Here is a 24,378-nt window from a genome sequence, read left to right as displayed (position 1 = left end):
CTTGACTGACAATACCATGCAACTAGAAGAGAAGTGTCAGTTTGATGGAGCTGTGTTGATATGGCCAGGTGCACTCTTCTCATTTGAATCCAGAGGCTGCTAAAGTGGACCAAGAGATGTCTTCACTCAGCAGATAGGTCCTTTTGACTTGGCTAAGATTGCAACAAATGCCCTCCCCAGCTCTGGACAGACATAAGAATACAGTATGCCGTGTGAAGTAATAAAGTGCTGCATCTGTGGAGCAGGTAATACCTGCTTTTATTATATTACCTGCCAGGTATAACAGAGGATCTCCCTCATTTATGGAAGATCTCCCTTCCTATCTCACGGCAGGATCTCCCTCATAATTAACTCCATTGGTTTTTAGTTTGCCCCCAGCTTTAATCCCTTTTTGATTCTGGTATTTAGGAACCTGCCTTCTACAGAGTCAGACCTTTGGTCTATCTATCAAGAGCCAGCATGGTATAGTGGTTAGAGTGCTGGATTAGGACCGGGGAGACCTGAGTTCAAATCCCCATTCAGCCATGATACTAGCTGGGTGACTCTGGGCCAGTCACTGCTCTCTCAGCCTAGCCTACTTCACAGGGTTGTTGTGAAAGAGAAACTTAAGTATGTAGTACACCGCTCTGGGCTCCTTGGAGGAAGAGCGGGATATAAATGTAAAATAATAATAATAATAATAATAATAGCAGCAGCTCAGCATTGCCTACTCTGACTGGCAGCAGCTTCTCCAAGGTTGCAGGCAGGGATCTTTCCCAACCCTACCTGGAGTTGCCCAGGATTGAACCTGGGACCTTCTGCATGCAAAGCAGAGGCTGAACAAAGCCCCATCTCCTAATTTCTGGTCAACCCAACAGAAAACTGAGCACTAACAAACAGGGATAGGTTGGTTTGTTTGGCTTTGGCAGCAGAAAAACAAATGCAATATAGTGGACTATACATTTCTTCCCCAGCTACTTGAGAGCCATGAGCTCTGGTCAAATCTGGAAAATACTAGGATTTCTGCTTGCCAACAACAATGAAGGGTGGGGGGAAAGACAAGGACTGGCCTTCTTCATTCTGGCTGAAGTGAAAGAGCATCCAGATTACTTGATTCTCACACGACAGATATTGAGCTGGAAAACTAGAACTTTATTGCATGATGTGTTAAGGATTTTTTAAATGCTGGCTTGAATGTGGAGACCGTGTGACCACTTAATTTAAGTCCTCTGCCGTGCAGAGGCCTGTCCAAGAGAAGAAGTGCTCACTATGCAGAATTAATGGATAAAAAACTGATTATATCTGTGTAATTTCACAGTGGCAACTTCATGGAGTCAGAAGCAAGTTGCACTAGGCCTTAGGAGGAACTGGCATGCCTCACCCTGTGCACAGTTATATAACCTCAAGGCCCATTTCGTTAGCCAAGAGCAGACGAAGAGTTTCTGCAATTGTAGGCAGCTGTTGCAAGAAGTAATCCAATCACAACGCACCCTCTCATGTAGCTTGCATGAAATTGTGTGCCAGTCACATTCACTACTGCCCGGAGCCTTTGGATAGGGCAGCATAAAAAGGCAATCAATCCATCAATGAAATACCTATCAGCAAACTAGGAGGATGAGCTCCAATTCCCTACTTCCAACATGGCCTTTTATGGCTGCCAAGTTAGTGGCCCCTGCAAAACAGACAGACACACACAGAAACCTACATCATCCCTGAGCATGTTGGAGAGGAAGGTCATCATCACGCTGTGCTTCCGCGGGTACTTCTGGCACAGGGCGCTTATGGCCTGGACTACCACCACCTGCAAGGGAACAGCAGCACAAGCCTTGAGGGCAGAGGGCCTGGAAAGTGCCACAAGGGAGTCATCGCCAGGCCAGCGTGAGAGAGAAGCCACTGGCCAAGGAGGGCAAGCTCCCGGCAAGCAACAAGTCCCGTCCCAGCTTGGCACCACAGAGTGCAAGCAGGCGCTTACGCAGCATTCAGTGGCTCTCCCCTTCCAGCTTCTTGTCCTTATTTCCAATCGCTTCCAGACTGGCTCCACGATCTCCGTCTTTCTCTCTCTAGGCTCTTCTGTGGACCCCTCACTCTACAGCAGAGGTGCCCAATTCAAATGCTCCAGGGGCTGACTGGTGTGCAGGGGCCAAGGTCAATTCCAACATTAAAAAGTTACCGTTCATTCTAATCACTATTATTAATTAAAAAACTAAAATTTAATTCAGATTAAATAGCTAGAGGAGGGTGGACCTGTGTTTGCCCCCCACCCCACCCTGCAGGGCTCTCCCCCATCCACGGCCTCTCACTGAACCGCCCTACATCCAGCCAGATCCCAACGAGCGCCAAGGAGGAAGCGTTGGGGCTTTCCTCGCTCCCACCACTGACGGGCCCCCTGGATCTGGAGAGGAGTGGGGGCTCCTGGGCGGCAGGAAGGAGGACAGGCTGAACAGTAGCTTCCATCCAGCCCACCTCAACGGAAGTGGCTACAAACGAAGGTCACACATGCCAAAACATGCCCGGAGGCTGGATGTTGAGCAGCCCTGGTCTATGGCTACTGTTTCTTCAGCCCGACTACCCTCTCTCCCTGCTGCATCCCTTTCCCCGGCACCTCCTTTTCACGGGGTTGCCCTTCCATCCGACATCCAAATCCCTCCCTGAAATATATCTGTCCACCCTGGCTTATCCCAACGGATCGCCCTCCTCCGACTTTCCTTTCCCTCTCTCCCTAACTTGCCTTGTCTTTATTCCTAGATGTTAGCCTGTGGGCAAGCCTGTGTCATTTGCCAAAATGTTTGCTAATGCCTAGAAATGCTAGATGTTTTCTAAACAACTGCCAAAGCTTGCCCAATCTGTCGGCCTCCTAAGAAAGAACTCCAGCACAGATCCTTTTTTCCTTCACTTATCTACAGACAGCTTCTTTACATTTTAATCCAGGCCTGCTCAATTTAGCCCCCATCCCAGCTGTTTTTGGACTACAACTCCCATAATCCTAGCCAGGGATTATGGGAGTTGTAGGCCAGCATCTGCAGGAGGCCGAAGTTGAGGGATTAAAATGTAATTCCTGGCACAGACTCTACCTGGTGCTGCCACCTGCTGGTCTAGGCACAACAGCCGGTCCCATTCAGCCATACTGGGAAGCAAGCCCTCCTGTGTTAGTGCTCAGGCCTGGAATCCAGCAAAACCTCCCGCCCCTGACACTTAGCTAGTGACCTGCTGTTTGCAGTTCAGATTCTCCCTTGGTCCTCTCCTAGTGACCCACATCTACCTGGCCATCTCCTTTGCTGTTTTTGCACTCCACATTTTGGACTAAGTCAGACACAGGTCCTGGCTTTGCTTGTGGCCGATGCCATAACGCCACTAGAAAAGCTCCAGCCCACCTTTCAAGGATTCTGCATTCTGGCCAGGATCCTTGCAGATCACTTACCACCTTGATTCTGGTTGGTACTCTGGCTCCAAACCCTTCCTCCATTTTTGGAGCCAAATTTCGGCCGGCTCCTGAGCTCGAAGGCTTCTTTGGTTGAAGAAGCATGAAGACTGCCTCCCTCTCTCTTGGGCCCAGAACTGCTTCCCAACCCTATCCTGGGAGACCAACGGCCACCCCATGGACTGTGCCCATCTGCTGAGGGACACCTACCGACCAGGAAGCAACAGGAAACGGCCCAGGGCAAGGCTCACCTTGAACTCATCTGATATCTCAGACACGAAGGAAGAGATCTGCTTCATGAGTCTGTCCACGCTGCTCTCGCTGCCCGTCTTCAGGAGAGTGGTGATGGCCAGGGTGGCAATGCTGCGGTTGGAGTCCGTGATCAGGTTCTCCAAGTCCAAATTGCAGGCGGTGACTGCAGACGGGTGCTTCATTGCCACCTGAAAACGGAGCAGTGTCCTGAATGGAAGGACTCCACCAAGGCGATCAGACTCCTTAGCGCTATGTGCTAAATTCACCCTACACCGACTAGGGAATTTTCCTCTACAGAAGCACTCCTTTCATTTCACTTCCCTGAGCAGAGAGGGCGGAAAGGAGCATTGACTGACAGATGAGGAGTGTGTGCGTGCATGTGCGCGCGCAGCTGATGGGGAGTGCCCTGCTGCGTATCCAGTGGGGGTGGGGGTGAGGAGTGGCGGAGGAGTGTGGCCGAGAGGGAGTGCTGCTCGCCCACAGCCTCCTAAGGACGGCCCTGGCGATAATGCTACTATAAGGAAACTCAGCAACCAGGGCTGGGGCATAAGCAGCCCCTGCAAGAAACAAGCACAAGCAGTTTTCTCTCTAATTTTTCTCATCTGTGTGCGGAATAAGTTTTGTTCTGGGCGGCAGTATCCAGGCAGTGTGTGTGCACCTGCATTCAGAGTGGGGCCTTCCTGATTCAATCTGAGCAGGATCTAAAATTCACTGAGTGGACATCCAAAAACTTGTGAGGGCGTGCACAGGCGCACGCCTTAGCAGGAACAGTGGGCACAAGTGTTGAAGCAATGACCATGGAAGAGTGAGAAGGATCAGAGGATCTGCTGTTGTTGCGGACAAGCCCACTGTTTTGGAACTGGGCCCCGGGATGCGCAATGCACCTCAGAGACGCTCACCTTATTCAGGGTCCTGACTGCAGCATATCTCAGAACAGGCTTGGGAGAGCTGCAGAAGAGCTGAAGCACTGAAACACAGAAAGGCCCCCATGAGTGCACTGGGGATGTGTGGATGGGAGCAACGGGGGAGGGGCCAGAGGTCAGTGGGGTACAGCAGGGCTCCTGACCTTGGGGCCCCAGATGACTCCCAGCCATGATGGCCAAAGGCAACTGGGATTGGGGAGGGCAGGAGTTGTGGCCCAACCGGAGGAGGAGAACGGGGCTTGCATTAGTCATTTATTGATACACCCCCCCCCATATATAACACAGGGTTATGTTATCTCATTATGTAATCACTTTATCACATCATATCACCACATAAGGGGGTTTCTGTGCTTTTAAATCAAGAATCCATATATGAAGACTTTTGTTTAAAGTTTAAACCTTTCATATTGACTGTTGCTGACAAAGTCTTTTGAAAAGCACTTGGCAAAGCTTTATATAAAGAGAAATTAGACAAGCTATGGGTCAGATAGGCAAATTTAGATGGATACAGGCCCCTGCTAACTAGGCAAAGAAGCACCTTTTTAATGTGGTGATCCTCTTTATTTAGCAAGGGGAGTAGTAACTGGACCTATCCACTCCCAGCACAGTACCTCCAGTGACTGTTCCTGGAGATGTCTATCTTCTGCTTCTTTTTAGATTGTGAGCCCTTTGGGGACAGGGATCCATCTCAACAACAAATTGTTTTTGTTGTTGATGCAAATTGGATACCATAGATAGCTGATTTTCTAACAAGAAAAACCACAGGAACATGAATGGCTGAGAGCTGACCATTCGGTCCTAGTCAACTGACTACTGAGGTCACTTAATCCAGATATAATTTTGCAAGGTGCAACAGTCAGTAATTCATAACTTTTGCAAACAAGGAAACAATTTCTAACCATATTCTAAAATGATGTCTTTCTGATTAAGAAGGGTAGTATCTTCTAATTAGAATTGGGCGATCAAAACCTAACAAGCACCCCAAAACCTTCCCCTTGGGAGGCTTTGACCTTCCCCTGAAACAAAGGATTATAGAAGTTTAAGTCATGGGTTTCCTTTGGGGAATTTTCTCCCCTTGGGGGGGATTTTTCCTCTTTCCCTTTGGGGATTTACCCTCTCCTTTTGGAACTTTAAGCTCTCTTTGTGATTTTTCTTTTAATTTTCATCAGGTCTTCTGTTTGGGGTAGGGGTGTGCACCGGACTGCGGACCTGCGGTTCGGCACTGGGGTGGGGGGTTCCATTAAGGGCGGGGGGGGGCTTTACTCACCCCTCCCGCGCTTTGCAAGTTTGGTGCCATAATTCATTTTAAAAATGCGCCGCAGAATCGCCCTCCACTCCTATGGCTCCGGACCGGGGCTCCTTCCTGTCTTCAAAATCGGGCGGCAGGATACTTCCCTGCCGCCCCCGAAGCCCCCTCAAGCCATTTTAGCCCTTTAAATCTCGCCCCGGACCGAGTCCTATGGCGCTCGGGCGGGCGGCAGGGAGATGTCCATCCGTCCGCCCGCCCCCTTCCCTGCCTTCTGCGAAGTGCAGGGAGCCTTCTGCGCGCGTGCGCAGAAGGCTCCCTGCACTTGAGTCTTCTGCGCACGCGCACGCAGAAGGCTCCCTGCACTTCGCAGAAGTCAGGGAAGGGGGCGGGCGGACGGACGGACATCTCCCCGCCGCCCGCCCTAGGACTCGGTCCGGGGCGAGATTTAAAGGGCTAAAATGGCTTGAGGGGGCTTCGGGGGCGGCAGGGAAGTATCCTGCCGCCCGATTTTGAAGACAGGAAGGAGCCCCGGTCCGGAGCCATAGGAGTGGAGGGTGATTCTGCGGCGCATTTTTAAAATGAATTATGGCACCAAACTTGCAAAGCGCGGGAGGGGTGAGTAAAGCCCCCCTGCCCTTAATGGAACCCCCCACCCTAACCCTCCCGAACCAAAACCACCCCTTGTCCGGACCAGTTCGGAGGCCAGTAGAATGGCCTCCGAACCGGTCCGTGCACACTACTAGTTTGGGATTCTATCCTTTGTATTGCCGAGATTGATTTGCAGACTGATTCAGAAATGCCTACTGAATTCTTTAATATGTTTAGACTTTTTGAGATTAGCTCTTCTAGCCTATTTCTAATGGAACTCAAATAAAATTTCAACTTGATTCCTGAAGTGTGTGCTTCATTTTCTGGGCAACGGGCAAGCAGCTGGTCAGGACCCAATAACCCCCTAGCTAAAATGTGGCTACTGGGGAATATTAGTAATCAAACATTCTAACACCACCACCACCACCACCGGGGAGCCAAGGTGGAGCACATGCTGGTATACAGAAGGCCCCAGATTCAGTCCCCGGCATTCCCAGTTACAGTGAGCTCAGGGGGTAAGGCAGGGAAAGGCAGTCTTGGAGCGCTGCAGCCAATGGCGTCACTTGGTAAAAGGCAGCTTCACACAGCTATAGAAATCACTTTGGGTTCACACTGACAATACCGTAAGAAATGGGAAGACCTGGAGTTTGGTTCTGCATGAGAGTTAGTAGCCGGGCCCCTCAGCGGCCACACTGACATGGAAATGCTCTCTGCAGAGCTCACCTGAGACAGCTGGTGCCAACTCCCTGGCTGTGCAGTTTGGGAGATGGATAATAGCAGAGGCAGCCTCGTAAATCACCATCTCGTGTTTGTTCCGCAGGCAGCTCTCAATGAAATCAAACAGGGGGTTGTCATGCCTGCCAGCAAGAGAGAAACGGCCTTCACAGATGTGCCAAAAGTGGCCGTTCCAATCCCAGCTCAACTGCAAGAGCTCACACACGGGGCCCCTGGGCTCAGCACTCAGCTTCAGCACAGCTGCCTCCTGGGCTCAGCACTCAGCTTCAGCACAGCTGCCTCCAGGGGACACCCTGCCGCTTGGCCCCCCAGCCAGAAAGGAAAAGCCCGAAGGGTGCTAGACGAGGGGGTTCCCAACCTTGGGTCTCCAGATGTTGCTGGCCCACCATTCCCAGCCTCAATGGCTGAAGGGAGTCGTCATCCAATAACATCAAGGGGCCCAGGTTTGAGAACCTTTGTACTAAGAAATGATGATGGATTGACTGAACATATGTATATACCGCCCACTACCAACATCTCTAGGCAGTTTACAACAAACCTAGAGATCGGAGCATTGGTCACTTACCGTGAAGGCTTCTTCTGGTTGCTGCAGTCAAGGCATCTTTGTGTGTTATCCCCGTCACGTGCTCCTGGGCAGGACTATGTAAAATAGCTAATAGAAAGCCTTTTAGAGCCCGCCCAGTTCTTGTAGGCCAAGTTAGCATACAAAAGGGTACATCCAAACCAGATATAACAGACTGTACAGAATACAACTAAACTGAAAAACAGGCAACCAACAAGAAAGTAGTGTAAACCACTTGTAATATAGCATAGAAAACAAGATAGGAGTTGAGATTTAACATCTCCCATGACCACGATACCTTTCAAAATAATAAATTCTCCTGGAGTAGAGCAAGAATCTACATATAAATTGACTAAGCAGGTGGGCCGAGATGCCTTGACTGCAGCAACCAGAAGAAGCCTTCACGGTAAGTGACCAATGCTCTGTTCTCGGTTGCTGCAATCAAGGCATCTCTGTGGGACATACCAAAGCAGTACATCTCCGGGAGGAAACCCACATTTTGCTCTACTCCTGGGGAAGCACTCCCTGGAGAACCCGCCTCCCAAAGGCCGCCTGTGTGGAGGTATATAGGTCCAATTTGTAATGTTTGATAAATGTGGATGGGTTCTTCCAAACCGCCGCCTTACAGATCTCCTGGACAGGGGCATTGGTTGTGACGGCTGCTGAAGTCGCTGTAGACCTGGTAGAATGAGCTACTATGTTCTGAGGTGGACAAACGTGCTGAACCTCATATGCAAGAGAAATGCAGGCTCTGATCCATCTCACAATTGCCCTTGAAGACATTGTTGCCTCTCCCATAGAGGCGGGTAAATATGACACAAATAGTGCGTCTGTCTTTCAAAAACCGGCAGACAGTGCAATATATTTCTTTAGGCAACGGTGGACATCCAGCTTATGCCACAACTTCTCTTGAGGATGTGTCGAGTGTGAGCAAAACGATGGCAAATATACATCTTGCGATACATGGAAGTCAGATAACACCTTTGGATGGCTGAACGGGTCTGGAATCAGGCATACAGAATCCTCTGAGATTATACAATAGGATTTGTGAATTGACAGCGCCCTCAATTCCGACACTCACCTTGCCAAAGTCACGGCCACCAGAAAGGCTAGTTTAATGGACAGCAGCCTCATTGATATTGACCTAATGGGTTCAAATGGAAGGTGCTGTAGCGCCTTTAGCACCGTGTTCAAATTCCACGTAGGAAACCGGTGTGCCACTGGCGGAGATAAAAGAGTTGGTCCGGTGTGACTGGCAGATGCCACGGCTTGTCTATGCTGAGGGATATCAGCTCGGCGAACCATGGTCGTCTTGGCCAATAGGGGGCTACTAGAATGACCTCTGCTTCTTGTTCCCTTATGTGCCTTAATACACGAGCCAACAACGGAACTGGAGGAAAAGTGTACATTACGCCTCGTGGCCACTGGCGGGACAGCACATCTGTCCCCAACGCCAACTGACAAGGGAACTTGGCGATGAAGTGTGGTAGCTTCACAATGAGAGGTGTCGCAAATAGATCCAGGACCGGGCGTTCCCACCTGTGGGCCAGTTGTCCGAAGACATGGTGATTCAGTGCCCATTCCCCTGGAAGGAGGTCCTCTCTGCTGAGTCAACTGGCAATCGAGTTCAGGTCTCCCTGTACGTGGTGGGCTGCAATTGATTTCAGATGACATTCTGCCCAAGACATCAGAAGCACTGATTCCTGAAATAGGGATCTGGATCTCGTGCCCCCACCCCTGTCTGTTTACATGCGCTTTGGCCATGGTATTGCCCGTTTTTATTAAGACATCCCAGCCCATTACATGAGGAAGAACGTTGAGTAAGGACAATCTGATGGCCCTTAGCTCCAGACAGTTTATTGAGTGTGCTCATTCCTCTGGAGTCCACTTTCCCTGAACAAAGAAAGTGGATGCCCTGTAGCCGAAGGTGTGCCATTACAGGTGCCAGGACCTTGGTAAAAACCCTGGGGGCCGAGGACAGGCCGAATGGAAGGGCCTTGTATTGATAGTCAACCCCTGCGTACTTGAAGTGTAGCAAATGTCTGCTTTTTGGATGAATTGGAATGTGGAGATAAGCTTCTTTAAGTTGATAGCAGGTCTCTGTGTCGAAGGGCCTCCGTGATGGAACGCAGAGATTCCATGCGGAATTTTTGTGCACGTACAGTCTTGTTCAGATGTTTCAAGTCCAGTACTGCTTTTTTTGACCCATCTCTCTTGGGGATGGTGAATAGAATATAATAAACCCCCCTCCCCGCTTGAGTTGAGGGGACCTTTTCTACCACCCCTACTGACAGAAGATGTTGAATGGCTGAGTTTACGTCTGTATGTTTGGAAAAACAATGAGAGCGGGGGGTAGGAAGGAACCCTGGCCGAGGAAGGGAGTTCATTTCTATTCTGTAGCCTGACTTGATCAGATCCAGGGCCCACTTGTCCCCTATAGACTGCTCCCAAATGTGGAAAAATTTTGAGAGGCATCCCCCAAGTGCAGGGATTCCTGCGTAAGAACTGTTGCTTGCCTTGTTGCTTGCCCTGATTGAAAGATTGTCGGTTTCTGAAATTCTTGGGAGGGAAGCGCTGGCGAGACCATGCTCCCCTTTGTGCTCTGAAATCTCTGTCACGCCCTCTGAATGAAGGGTGAAAGGAATGAAAAGGTTGGAAGGGCCTTTTGAATGTAGCTTTATCCCCTTTCTTAGGGGCTGTTGGCATTGCTTTTCTTCTATCCTTTGACTCCACCAGCACATCCTTGAGGGCCGAGTCACCAAAAGGTTTGGAGCTATCGTAAAGGCACCGCTGACAGGTTCGCTTTTGAAGTGAAGTCCGCTTGCCAACCCTTAAGCCACAGGTGACGTCTGACCACCACTGCGGCAGCAGATGCCCTGGAGAAGAATCGAATGGAATCCACTGTAGTATCTGCCACAAATGCCTGGGCCCGTTGGAGCTTCACTAATTGTTGTCGGAGGCGAGCTGGATCAGTCGGAGTCTCATCAAGCAAGTCATTAAGCCACAATAGGCTGGCTCTTGCCGCCATAGATGCCGTTGCGGAGGACCATGTTGCCGGAGATGAGTTGTCATGCACATGCCTAAAAGCAAATTCAGCCTTCTTTTCTGACAGGTCCTTTAACAAAGCTTCCCCATCTTGTGGAATTAAGGACCCAGTGACCAGCTGGGCGATTGGCGCATCGGTGCTGGGAGTTTTGAGCAGGTTGTTGGTTTCTTGCTGGAAAGAATAAAAACGCGTAGTTGCTGGCATGGGTTTCTTGTTCAATGCAGGCATAGCCCACTCTCCTTTGATTGTCTCTGTAAAACAATCTGGCATAGGCAGCAACATATCACGTGGCTTAGGTTTAGGAAACACTAAATCCCCTTTATGAGTCTGAGCTGGCTCAGTGTTCGGTTTTGACTGTAGCCCAATGGTAGTGAGAATCTTAGTCATAAGGGGGTTAAAGTCCTCTGGGGCGAAGAGGCGCTGTGATACCTGAGCATGTTCTAAATCTTCTGCCCCAGACCACTCCCCTTCCTCCTTATCAAGGCACAGGTACTGATCCGGATCCTGGTCACCTCCACCCAGGCCCACCGGACCATCAGTGATATCCTCATCCCATACGGTCAACAGCTTTACTTTTGCATAGTTTGTCCTGGGCCTAAGCTCCTTGGAGGTAGGGTCCCCAGACTCTTCCCCCAAAAGATCTAAGGAGTGTACTGACACTGGTTTTTTTGGTCGCTTTCTTTACCCCCTTTAGGTGCTTCTTCTTGTACTTAGCCTTCTTAGGCGTAGGTACAGGGGAACTGGAGTCGGAAGAAATTTCAGAAGAAGAGGAGGGGTGCCTACGTTTTTTAGACTTTTTTATATTTCCTTGTGGGCTTTAATTGAAAAACTGTGTCCACAATGGCATTTTTCAGCCAAGCCTGCCACTCTGGTGGCACTGTTCTAGGTATAGCCTGGGGAATAGGTTGGGAAGCACTCTTTAGGCTAGCCCCTCCAGAAGCCCCTTCTCCATGGTCAGAGCTCACCACACACAGATTAAGCTGTTCTCTGTTGCTCTGCGCAGCGTCCGACATTTTGGCAGGTTTTTCTGAGGAGCCTTCCAAGTGGACGCCATCTTGACTCCCTTCTACAATGCTCATCTTAGCCGCCATTGCTGCTCCCCCGGCAATAGCCCTGATCTCGGCTTACATGGGGGGCGGTTTTGCGAGGGTTCTAGCCACACCCGCCTTCAATCTTGCATTTAGAAGCTCAAACGCGGCTTGTTCCTCTTCCCGCTGCGTTGTTGCTGAGGAAAGCGCCGCAGCCGTGCTGCGAGTAAAGCACCTACACGGCAGGCTGACTCCATGCTCCCCTTCCATTGTTGCCCTCCTCTCACCGCTGGGAAGCGGGAACAAAGAGGGAACCTCTCGCTCTGCCCGCTTGGATGGTAAAGCTGCCGCCGAGAAAGGAACAGGGAGGTGGGAGCCTTTTGCAGGCGACGGCTGCTGAGGAGCGGGAAAGGAGACCCTGGCGCCCTTGTGCCCTTCGGGAACTCTGGCTTTGCTCATCCCACCAGGACAAAAACGTTTACCACCCTCCCTGCGTGCTCCATACACTGGGCAGGGGGAGGGATAAGTGGGGGGAGACCACACACAAACAGCAAAAGACAAAGACAAAGACATATACATATATATACATACATACATATAACTTTGATGACAAGGACAGGATCGGAGTAAGGGAAATATGTGGAAAGAGACAGAAAAGGCAAAGAAGAGAGAGACTAAAGACCTGACCACAACGAGAAACGAAAGAACCTGCCAGGAGCAATGCAGGACTATAAGAACTGGGCGGGGTCATCCCCGTCGGGCTCTAAAAGGCTTTCTATTAGCTATTTTACATAGTCCTGCCCAGGAGCACGTGACGGGGATAACCCACAGAGATGCCTTGATTGCAGCAACCGAGAAAAATACATTTAAACATATATAAAATTTAAATCAATAAAATTCAACTAAAAACATCAACAAAATGACAAATGACCTTAAAACAGTGGTACATATACTGGTAACCTCTAGGCCTGACTACTGTAATACACTCTATGTGGGGCTGCCTTTGTACATAGTTCAGAAACTATAATTGGTACAGAATGTGGCAGCCAGATTGTTCGCTGGGTTTACCCTAAGAGATCATTTAACACCGATTCTAAAAGACCTGCGCTGGTTAATACCTATAAAGCCTTTAACGGCTTGGGTTCAGGGTACCTAACAGAGCACCTTCTCTGTCGTGAACCCTATCGCCTATTAAGTTCATCTGGAGAGGTCCGGTTACAATTGCCGCCAAGAGCATCTCCTTCTCTGTTTGTTTTTAGGAGGACCCTGAAGATGTACCTGTTTTCTCAGGCTTTTAACTGAAATTTAAATTTTAATGTGTTTTTATCTACTGTGGTTTTTATCTGTTTTATGAATTTTAAATGTTTTAATCTGTACATCGCCTAAAGATTTCTATATCAGGTGGTATAGAAATTCAAATAAAATAAAAATAAATAAAACTTCAGCTAAAAAGTTTGGCTGAAAAGATGTGTCTTCAGCGGTTTCCTAAAGGCCAACAGGGATGGAGCAGCTCTAATCTCATCAGGAACTGCATTCCACAGCCTTTGGGCAACTACAGAGAAGGCTTGCCTCTGAGTTGCCACCAGACAAGTCAGCGGCACCCTCAGACAAACCTCCCCTGAAGACTTTAATAGGCGGTGGGATTCATAATGAAGAATTCAAGAGTTTTATACAACTGGGTCTCATTGAATGCCTTAACAAGGCTGTGGTGACTGGGGATGTTGGGTATTGTAGTCCAACAACATCAGGGGACCCAAGCTTTAGAACCCCTGGTTTAGACACATCTGTGGAAACTCCCTTTCCAACGACACCCAGTCCCTTTCCTGTTAAATCACTATATAGTCACCCTGGTTTTTAGAAAGCCACCACACACTCCCTATTGTTTAAAGGACCGATAAGAGGAATCCTTCGACAAGTGCAGTTTCACTACATTGCCAAAAGAAATGCTCCCTGGTAGGGAAGCAATACCTGACTCCCAACTGCCAGAGATGACCTGCAAGACTTCTGGCCCACCAGAGGCTGCAGACCTACCTCTGCTTCTTGAGGGCTTCCTGAGACCATGAAAACAAGGGGCTCATCAGCAGTGCTTCCTGTAACAGCAAATCTCAGATACTGTTAATGACCACTCCCATAATCCCCAGCTGCAATGAACAAAGGGAGAGGTAGTCAACAATATCTGGGAATCGCTGTTGCAGGGAACACTGCTGACCAGGCACCTGGCACGTTATGATGCTGCGTGGTTTGTGGAATGCATCTGACCACGAAGCTCCCCGGTTAAAGAGACCCATCCTCAAGCGTGCCTTGCGACCTCTCCCCAGCCAAAGGGCACGGCCAGTAGACCAAACCTCACCCTTCCTCAGACTCTTTCAGTAGCCGGCTGGCAATCCGAATCAACATGCAATAGGCAAACTGGGATTTCAGTCCAGATTTTGTGAATTTATTCAGCATCTTGGAGACAGCAAGGCGGTCATTCTTCCTGAGATGGTAGAGAAGCCCTAGAGCATGGTACTGGCAAGTCAAAGAAGGGGGTGGGGGGTGGGGGGGACACAGAAATAGATCCATCATTACTGCATGTCCTGAATAACACCAGATTTGGTTATATCCTTCTACGTGAATTACTCAATCTCAATCAAGTCAAGACCACGCATTAAGAAGTCTGGGAGTTTTATACAGCTGGTCTGATGCTGGGCTGACATGATGTCTGAACTGACATATATGTTAAAAAAAACAGGATGCTTACCTGTAACTTATGGTCTCTTTGGGGATCCATGGTCACTCACAACTGGGTCTTCTGCGCCTGCACAGAAGGACCATGGAAGAATTCTTTAGCTCTGTTTAGGTGTTCACTGGCCCTTTGAGGCGCAGTGATATCAGAGCCTACAAAGTCGGCTGCAGAGTGCCTGATTCGGTCAAGTGCCTTCAGTTCCTGATTTGGCTGCTGCGAAGTGATATGGAGCAATATAGAAGAGAACAGCAGGCAATCCACAGCAGCACAGGTAAGTAAGAGGATACCGATAAGCTAGCAAAGGGGGTGGCCAGGCAGGTATTAGGAACATAGGAAGCTGCCATATACTGAGTCAGACCCTTGGTCCATCTAGCTCAGTATTGGCTACACAGACTGGCAGCGGCTCCTCCAAGGTTGCAGGCAGGAGTCTCTCTCAGCCCTCTCTTGGAGATGCCGCCAGGGAGGGAACCTGAAACCTTCTGCTCTTCCCAGAGGAGAAGTGTTGTTGTGAGTGACCATGGATCCTCACAGAGATTATAAGTTATAGGTAAACAACCTGTTTATCTCTGTAGGGATCCATGGTCACTAACAACTGCATGAGTAACTAGCTCCCAATAAGGAGGAGGTGGGCGCTAGCAGTTATAGTACTTTCTTCAAGACCACCTGACCAAAGTTAGCCCCTGAAGCAAAACGCAAGTCCACAACATAGTGACAGACAAAGGGCAGGTCGGAAGACCAGGTAGCAGCCCTGCAAATGTCCTTCATACTGATGGCAGCCATGTGGTAGGGATGGGCCCGGACCGGTCCGGAGGCCATTGTAAAGGCCTCCGGACCGGTCCGGACCTGGGCGGTCCGGTTCGCGTGGGGGGGTAGCTTTAAGAGCGGCGGGAGGGTTTACTTACCCCTCCCGCCACTTTCCCACTCTGGCACCGTAATTGTAGGAGTAACTGGGGCGGCAGGATACCTCCCTGCCGTCCCTTCCCTGCTGTTGCTGTAAAAAACTCCCAGGAGTCCTCTGTGACGTGCGTGTGTGCAAAGGACTCCTGGGAGTTTTTTACAGCAACAGCGGGGAAGGGGTGGCAGGGAGGTATCCTGCCGCCCCAATTACTCCTACAATTACAGCGCCAGAGCGGGAAAGCGGCGGGAGGGTAAGTCAACCCTCCTGCCGCTCTTAAAGCTACCCCCCACCCCAGTGCCGGACCGCAGTTTGGTAGTTCTGTGCACACCCCTACCATGTGGGCAGCAGAGGTAGCCATGACTCTAGTGGAATACGCCCTGATTTTAGAGGGCAGTTGAACACCCTGCTTCTTGTAACACAGGGAAAATCAGTTGCACTAGCCAATTGGATAATTTTTGTCTCGAAATGGCTAAGCCTGCACAGGTGACAAACAGCTTGTTAGATCGCCGGAAAGTCTTAGTGCGGTCCAGAAAATAAAGCAAGCACCTGCGGACATCCAGGGCAAGCATGAAATGTTCGAGAGCCGTGGAAAAGTTACAGAAGAACATAGGTAACACAATGTCCTGGTTAATGTGAAAATCCAACACAATCTTTGGACGAAAGACAGGATTCAGACACAGGATAACCTTGTCCGGGGAAACTTTGCATAAGATGAGTCAGCTCTCAAGGTCATAAGTTCACTAACAAGCAACATGATGGCTACCAGAAAAGCAGTCCTTGGGCATAGTAGCTTCATGGAAGAAGACAACCGCGGTTCAAAGGGAGCCTCTGCGAGTGTGGATAACACAAGGGACAGGCTCCAAGGTTCAACCAGTGCCTGTATGGGGGGTGGGGGGTACAGTTTATTAACCCCTTTCAAGAAATGCTTGGAGTCAGGATGAACAAAAACTGACTTGTCATCCCAGCCTGAGCGGTGAGAGGAGATGGCCGCTAGGTGAACCTTGAGGGAAGAGTTTGAGAGGACCAAGCCCTTGAGTGAGGCGAGGTAAAGGAGTATTTGGCGCATAGAAGCTTGGAAAGGGTCAAATGCCTTTGATGATGAATAGAACTCAAAGCGTTTCCAATTACATTTGTAGTCCCGCATCACAGAGGTCTTCCTCTCATTTAACAGGATTTCGTCTCAAAGTTCAGCCTCCACACTGTCAACGAGAGGGTCCAGAGGACATGGTGTAGGATCAAGCCCCCGTCCCTCGTGAGGAGGTGCCATCGAGGTGGAAGGCGACGGTAAAAGCCTTTGCACAGTTGCAGGAGAGCTGGGAACCAGGGTTGCCTGGGCCACCAGGGGCAGACTAGGATACACTGTGTGCGTTCTTGCAATACCTTCCCCACCACTCTGGTCAATAGTGGAAAGGGGCGGAGGAAGAGGTAAAACAATTTGTCTTTCCATTGCAGCTGGAAGGCATCCCCCAGAGAGATTGGGCTGATGCCCGCCCTAGAACAGAGCAAAAAACATTTTGCATGTTGTGCCATGACAAACAAGTCAATATCAAGGACACCTCAAGAGTCCAACACATCTGAAAGAATAGGGTCATTTAACTCCCATTCATGGAGATTAGAGAAAGGAGAGGTCCCAGCTAAGCGAGTCAGCCAAAATGATATCTTCCCCTTTAATATGTATTGCCATGAGGGATGTCAAATCTCAAGCACCATTCCCATAACTATAATGCAAGGCTGTTAAGGGACCTCAAAACAGTGCCTACCTGGTGATTTAGGCAGGCGATAACCATAGTATTGTCGGCGTTAACCTGAACCACCTGGCCTTGGAGGACAGGTAGGAAAGCATTAAAAGCTAGAAACACTGCCAAGAGCTCCAAAAAGTAATATGAAGCCCTTGCTGTTGGGAGTTCCATAGGCCCCTTGCCTGTAGGGAACCACAGTGAGCACCCCAGCCCTGAATGGAAGCATCAGTAGTTACTGATATCGTGGGATTCAGATCTTGAAAAGAGATCCCCCAAGAAAGCGAATCAGGCAGGGACCACCACAGTAGGTCTCGCAAAACATTCTCTGGAATGACTAACCATTGTTTTGACTGTCCAGGTTTGGCTGGAAAACATACAGTATCAAAAGCTGCAGCCTCCACATGGGGACGGTTCATCCCCATCAAGTCCCTGAGAAATCAGAAAACCCTTAAAGGTGGTATCAGAGGGAGTAGAACTTGTGGACCCTAAGAGGCGCTCCAACTCCTCTCAGAGCAAGGCTTGCAAAGTGTCAGCAAGCGTGCATTCATCAGTCATGGTGCACGAGGCCTGGAGACCCAGCAGACGACCAAGCCTGTTGTCATGGGATTTCCTGGAAGGCTACAACCCTGGAAGAAATGGCCTGGATGAGTTCTACAAGTAAGTATGAACGTTTCATCCTCGCATCCAAAATCGCCCCAATGTACTGGATGGTACATTGGGGGGTCAACACTGACTTCTGATTGACACTGAGCCCCAGATCTGCCAGGAGAGAAAGGGTAAACTTTAAATTGGACAGTAAAGTAGACTTGTCCCTTGATATGAAAAGCCAGTCTTCCAGGTATGGAAACACAGAGATGCCCTGGATACATAGGTAGGCAAATGACAGCTGCCATGCACTTAGTGAACACCCTAGGGGCCGAACAGAGGCCGAATGGGAGTACTTTGTATTGACAGGCCTTAGTGCTGAGGCAGAAAAGTAAAAATTGGTGGTGACAAAGCCTTACAGAGACATGGAAGCAAGCGTCCTTCAGGTCTAAAGATGCCAACTCCTTCTCCTCCCCCCACAGTAGTGGTAAGATCGACTGTAGGGAGATCATGCAGAATTTGGAAGTTCTGACAAACTTGTTCAGCTCATGCAAGTCCAAAATGGGATGAAGTCCGCCATCATGTTTAGGGACCTGGAAATATCTCGAACAGAATCCAGCAAGCATCGAGGGATGAGAGACTGGTTCTATGGCATCCTTTTGGAGCAGTGAAGAAACTTCTTCAAGAATAGGAGTTGAGTGGGTGTATTTAATGCCCGCATGGGCGAGCAGAGAGTCAAATTTGATAGCATAGCCCCTGGCCACTATGCACAACACTCAGGCATCGGAGGTCACTTGACGCCAGGGAGGGAGGGAGGGAGGGAGCGAGACGGGTGCCATATGAAGGGATGGTGAGCGACATTTCCAGGTCCAACATATTAAAAGGACTACTTACCTTGGTCCTGGGATTCCGGCTTTGACTGCTGGCCCTTTTGACGCTGGTGGAAAGAGAGTCTGCCATAAGGCCTGGAACCTCTATGGTAATTGCCCCGATCTTGAGTTGAGCAAGCTTGGTACATTTGTTTGGAAACAGGGTGATACCTCTGCTGGTAAAAGGCCTGCTAAGACTGAGTAAATGTCTTTGCGGTATAGCGCAACTTTTTAAGCTTTTCCATAGTCTCGTCTGTGTCTTTAGAAAACAGGCCCTCTCTGACAAAAGGAAGATTCTCAATCTTCTCTTTCATATTTTGTTCCAATGGAGTAGAGCGTAGCAAAGCACGACAGAACCAGCCAAAACCTTCAATTCCATTTCGGTTAGGTGCTTGGCGGTACTCAACTGCTGTCTCGTGAGGTCCCCAGATTTCGACAAGGTGGTCAGGAACCTGCTTTTAAAGGGTTCAGGCAGAGCAGAGGCCTCTTCCTTCAAGCCATGCCACAGAGTTTGTTGATACTTGGCCATACAGGCCAAGTAATTAGGCACTCGGAGTGAAAGGGAGCCAGCAGAGTAGTCTCGCCATGCCATGGAATCCAGCTTACGGCCCTCCTTGTCTACAGGGGCTGAGTGGGTCCACGTAGATTTGGCCTGAAGTGCACAATCCACCGCTAAAGAGTTCAGTGCTGGATGTTTGAACAGAAAAGGGCAAGATGTTTCTTGAACTCTGTACAGGTTCTCTACTCTTTTTTGCAAGGGACGGTCGAAGTTACTGGAGTCAACCACACTGCCTTGGAAGCAGCCACCAGTGAAGGGAGCATCGGCAAGACAGTGGGATGTGCCACAGATGTTGAAGCCAGATAGCTGTAAACCGGGTCTGTGACAGCCTCTTCTGGAGGAGGAACTTCTAGGCCCAAAGCCCTCCCCATCTCCTGGATCTATACCTGATAAGGCTTGGTCTCCTCAGAAGGAGAATCTGAATGCCAGGTACCCACAGAGTACCCAGGGGTACCTCAGATACATCAGACTCCGGATCAGAAGGATGTGAGGACACATCATTGGAATCAGGAGTTTGTGGGACAGGAGCCCTTGGTGGGTGAGGTGGTGTTGCAGGCTCAGAAGGAGCTGGGCACCTAGAAATAGGAGCACCCAATGGAATAGGTGAATTTGGCTGTTCTGGAAGTTCAGGACATTCTGGAATTACAGGAGTAGGTGACAATGGCAGCACCGGAGTGAGTGGCGGTGCTTGAGGTAGTGGTGCGGCATGCCAAGACGGTGTAGGTGGTATTGCTGGTCTTTTGAAAAGGTCAACAGGTGGGACACTCAAGGGATCAGGGATATCCCCAAGAAGCACTGCCTTCCACAGCCTGTATTCTTGAAAGCCATACGGCAAGGCAGATGGATTGTATACAGAGCGTGAATGGATGCGTTCCCTGGCCCTAAGACATGCTGAATCAAAAGCCCCCGGAGAGCTATGATAGTCCAAGGGGTCAGCAGGAACACATGATGTAGAGAAATGGAGCCTCTCTCTCCAAGGAGCAACTGAGGGACATGCTGGGGTAAGGGTGGCAAGACCACCTGTTGGAGTTTTGAGGAGCAAGTCCCTGAGAAATCAGAAAACCCTTAAAGGTGGTATCAGAGGGAGACCCTAAGAGGCGTTCCAACTCCTCTCAGAGCAAGGCTTGTAAAGTAGGAGACTCCAAGGATAGTGTCACTGGTATCGGTGAGTGGTGGGGTGAGTGAGCTGGGGTCGATCCCTGAGTAATCACAATAGGTGAAGGCCAAAAGTACTGGAGAAATGCTGTGGGCCACTGGTGCACAGGGAGTCTATGTCAACGTCGCGACTGCAGATTAGGAAAGCCTCGGCTCTGACTGAAAGTCCAACATCAAAGCCATTGGTGTAAGTCCCGCTTCCATCGACATCGATACCGTTGCAACTGGTGCTGATGTCTGTCTTGGAGTAGAGGTCTTTGGCTCTGATGTGGAGTCTATCGATTTCATGAGCCGTGAAGTCTTTGGCGCCGATTTGCAAGTTGATGTTGAAGGCGGCAGCACAGTCCCAGATGGACATCAGGGAGAATAGGAAGTCCCAGGTTGAGCCAAGGAAGGAGATGGTGTCAGGGTCCTGGATGTTGAGCTCAACACCAACTTCGACTTGTCGGGCATCGAAGCCGGAGCCGATGATTGCGAACTTTTTACTTTTTCTTACATGGCTCCTCAGCCTCAGGGTGACAGTGACCGTGTTTATGCTTATGAGGCTGTTCTCCAACCCCTTCCTGAGGCTTTTTAACAGTAGAAGGCAACGCCGAAACAGACACTGCTGACCGGCTAGATGCCGAAACTTTTGGAGGCGACGGAGGGCTTGGTCTTCAAGTGCCCAGGCGTAGAATATTTTTGTATAAAGATGCCTTGAGGCGAAGCTCCCGACTAGGGCAGGTTTTCTTTTTAAGCACCAAACAAACTTTACACACACCAGTATTGTGCAAATCCCCTAGGCCGGAGGGCATCGTGCCCTCACAAGATGCACATCTTTAAAAACTTTTAGGAGGTAGACAAGTTGAGAAGAAAGAAAAAGTCATCCCAAGTCATCCGGGAGATCAGAGGTAAAATGTCAAAAACTGGAAGGTAAACATTAAGTCGAGTCCAGAAAACAGTCCAGAGTCAGAAACCAGTTAAATCAGTCAAATTAGTCCAGATGAGAGTCAGAATAGTCAGAACAACAGTCCAAGTCAACCAAAAAGCAGTAATAAAAAATACAACCTTTCTCACAGGAACGAGGGCGTAACCGGAGCAGAACCTTCCTGAGGCGACGCAAGCAGTGGACAAGGAGGAACTGAAGTGGGAGGTGCTCTACAGCCAACTTTGTAGGCTCCGATATCACTGTGCCTTAAAGGGCCAGTGAGCACCTAAAACGCAGCTAAAGAATTCTTCTGAGGTCCTCCTGTAGAAGACCCAGTTGTGAGTGACTATGGAGCCCTACAAAGATCCATTGTTCTGCCTCTGCTGTTCTATGAACTTATGAAGTTGGGGGGAGAAAAAACAAGAGCAGAGAAGCAGCTCTAAACCATGGTTAGCACAAATTATGGTTTGGCAGGAAGTCTAAACCGAGCCGCAGAGACTGACCTGCTCTTCTGCTGAGCTCATCCATGGGACATCACTCAGCTATGCGGAGCAGTACAAGTCCTCATGTCCGACTGCTCCACAGCATCCTTGACAGAAGCACATGCCTGGAAGGCATGGCCATAATACTCAAAACAGTCTTTCACATTTGGAGGGGCAGGGGACGCAATGAAACTTGCTGGAGTTCCTTGATGCTCCATCTGACTGGTGGCCACCATTTTGATTTCCCCAGAATGCACTGTTCCAAGGGGCATTGTCGGGGGAAGTGGCAGCCTGTGCTAGCTGCCCTGACTAGCTGTCACAATCCTCCCCAAAGGCCCCTTGGAACTGTGGGGAAAGCAAAATGGCATCCACCCAACAATCTGAACATTGAGTTACTCCAAAAGGTTTTCCTCCAGAATACCAGTTGTCTTTATCTCCATAGATCTGTGAAAGGAAAGGCTGTTTCAAGCCAAGCCTAACCTTAGCTCACTTTCAGGAGTACAACATACCCAACTTCCTTGGACACTTACTTGCACCATGACATTGTCACTGGAAGCAGCTTCCTGGGCTTCGTTGATCCACCGCTTGACCACGTCATAGTTGATCTTCATCATGTGCTGGAAACAGTTGCCAAGAATAAAAAACGCTGGCCATGGCTCACCCTGGTCTTGGCTAGTGCACATGATATTCTAATTCTAGTAAGAAGCTATCATGGTGGACAAGGGCAACACAGGCAGCTCTTGCGGGCAGTTACGCTTCAGGAAGGCCCCCCTCAAAACTGGCCATGGCCTGTTGCTATCGCAAAGGCAAGGAGTGCACTGAAGGCTGCATCTGGACCAGCCACTCCAAGACATGAGCAGCTCCTAATAATTATGCAAGGCAGTGGGGAAATCCACACCACTGTGCAGACTGCAATTAGCCACTTGTCCCCATTTAACACGCCAGCTCCAAGGTTTTTCCCATGTGAAAACTTCAGCTGTGTTCAAGAGGTTCTAATCCTCCTGCAACCGGCCTGGGCAGAAGTCTTCTCGGACACAGCAACTCCCACCCACCATGACCGGAGCCCTTTCCTTTCCTACGGCAAATTTGCACCCATTCGCCAGAGACACACTGCTAGATGCTTACAGAAGAAGCTAAAACAGCCGCTTTGCAGTCCCAGAAAGCAGCTACTTTGGGGTGGGATGGAATATGTGAGTGAGTGAGTGAGTGAGTGTGTGCACAGACACACACAAACACCACGCATGCATAACAGCAACAAATGCAGCAGGAGTGGTGTCTTTGGTGGGGGATGGGAGCAGGAATTAAAACTCCAAGCCTGCAGTTGGAGGAGGAGGTGTGAACACAACAAGAGTGCTGGTCTGAATGCACAGTGTTTGCCTCAAGCTTTTTCATTTCCAACCAGTAGGTGGAGCCATGAAAAGACATAAGTGTTGGAGGGGAGAGGAAAAATAAGTTACCTTCTCTAACTTTCAGGCCACAGATTTAACTTGTCCAGGGCAGTAATGGGAAAGAGAGAGAGGGTGTGTGTGTGTGTGTGTGTGTGTGTGGGGGGGGGGGGGGAACACTAAGGATGATGTATGCAGTGCAGTGGGGAGAGATTACGGCGCACAAGGCAGCCCTGAGCAGCAGGGAGCCAGCCGTAACAGCTAACCAGCCAGACTGTCCTCTTAGGAGTGCTACTTTCTTGCGTTTTGGGTTCTGCAAAGCTGGGGCATGGAGGGGTGTGTGCATTATTACTGGAACAAGAGAGGAGCCAGCACATATCCTTATTAGGTATTAACTATTTCTGGGCCTCCAACAAAACATTTCAGTGTGGGACAGGACAAGGGGATGTTGAAAGCTTGAGAATGAGGTAATGCAGCCCGGCTAAAAGAAAAGAGATGCAGAAGGAGAATGAGCTGCCAAGATATCATCAAGGCTGAGCTGCTCAGGCCAAGCATCCTCCCCAGCCCTGGAGTGGAATTACCCCAACCCAAAAGACAGAGGTGCTACTTCTTCACTTACTAAGGAAGACACCAGTGCTGAACTGGAGACACTGGGGACTTTGTCCACAATGGCCTGCTTCATGTACCTCTCAATGGCCTGCAGCATCGTTCCCTGGGAAACCAGAAGAGGAAACAAGGGTGATGTTCTTCCAGATAATTTGTGTGCCAGAGATACAAATACACAGAATTACGTCTACTTTGGAGGGCTGATGTCCTGCAAGCTGAGAGTGAGAGAACCAATGTGGTGAACTGGATGGAGTGCTGAGCTACGACTGGGGGCCATGGGTCCAAATCCTGCTCAGCTATGAAGATTACTGAGTGACCTTAAGCCATTCATCATCTCTCAACTTAACCTACCGCACAGGACTGTTGTGGGAAAGGGCTATATATGCTGCCCAGAGCTCCTCGAAGGAACAGGGGCATATCCAGATAATACATATAAGATCTAGCATTGATTCCCAGGTGCTTGTTTTCCATTGTAAATAGTAAGTTGACAATGTGGGATTAAGTTGGAACACTTACAAGCAGCACCTGCAAAGAGTTCCAATATTCAAGGAGGTCAAGAGCCCGAGTCCTGCACTGCTTCACTCCACCACCCCTTTCATCATCTCTGATGATTCACCCTTAACATTCTCCTGCCACTCGTTTCGTTTGAGGAATCCCCATCCTAAGCCCTTTTCTTTCTTCCCTCCCC

General features: G+C 49.6%; 1 protein-coding gene across 1 annotated transcript in view; it reads right to left on the bottom strand.

Moving 5' to 3' along the window:
• Window positions 1–24,378, bottom strand: part of COPG2 (COPI coat complex subunit gamma 2) — a 46,818-nt gene that overhangs the window by 12,758 nt on the left and 9,682 nt on the right. The window contains exons 7-13 of the mRNA XM_053252923.1: window positions 23,704–23,796; window positions 22,230–22,316; window positions 14,131–14,288; window positions 7,133–7,266; window positions 4,549–4,616; window positions 3,649–3,837; window positions 1,685–1,780 (exon numbers count right to left, since the gene is read on the bottom strand). Coding sequence (XP_053108898.1) covers window positions 1,685–1,780; window positions 3,649–3,837; window positions 4,549–4,616; window positions 7,133–7,266; window positions 14,131–14,288; window positions 22,230–22,316; window positions 23,704–23,796 — 825 coding nt within the window. The remainder of the gene's footprint in view (window positions 1–1,684; window positions 1,781–3,648; window positions 3,838–4,548; window positions 4,617–7,132; window positions 7,267–14,130; window positions 14,289–22,229; window positions 22,317–23,703; window positions 23,797–24,378) is intronic.

Source organism: Hemicordylus capensis, chromosome 5 (genome assembly GCF_027244095.1).
Source record: "Hemicordylus capensis ecotype Gifberg chromosome 5, rHemCap1.1.pri, whole genome shotgun sequence".
Taxonomy (NCBI): domain Eukaryota; kingdom Metazoa; phylum Chordata; class Lepidosauria; order Squamata; family Cordylidae; genus Hemicordylus; species Hemicordylus capensis.
This window is presented reverse-complemented; position numbering and strand designations above follow the sequence as displayed.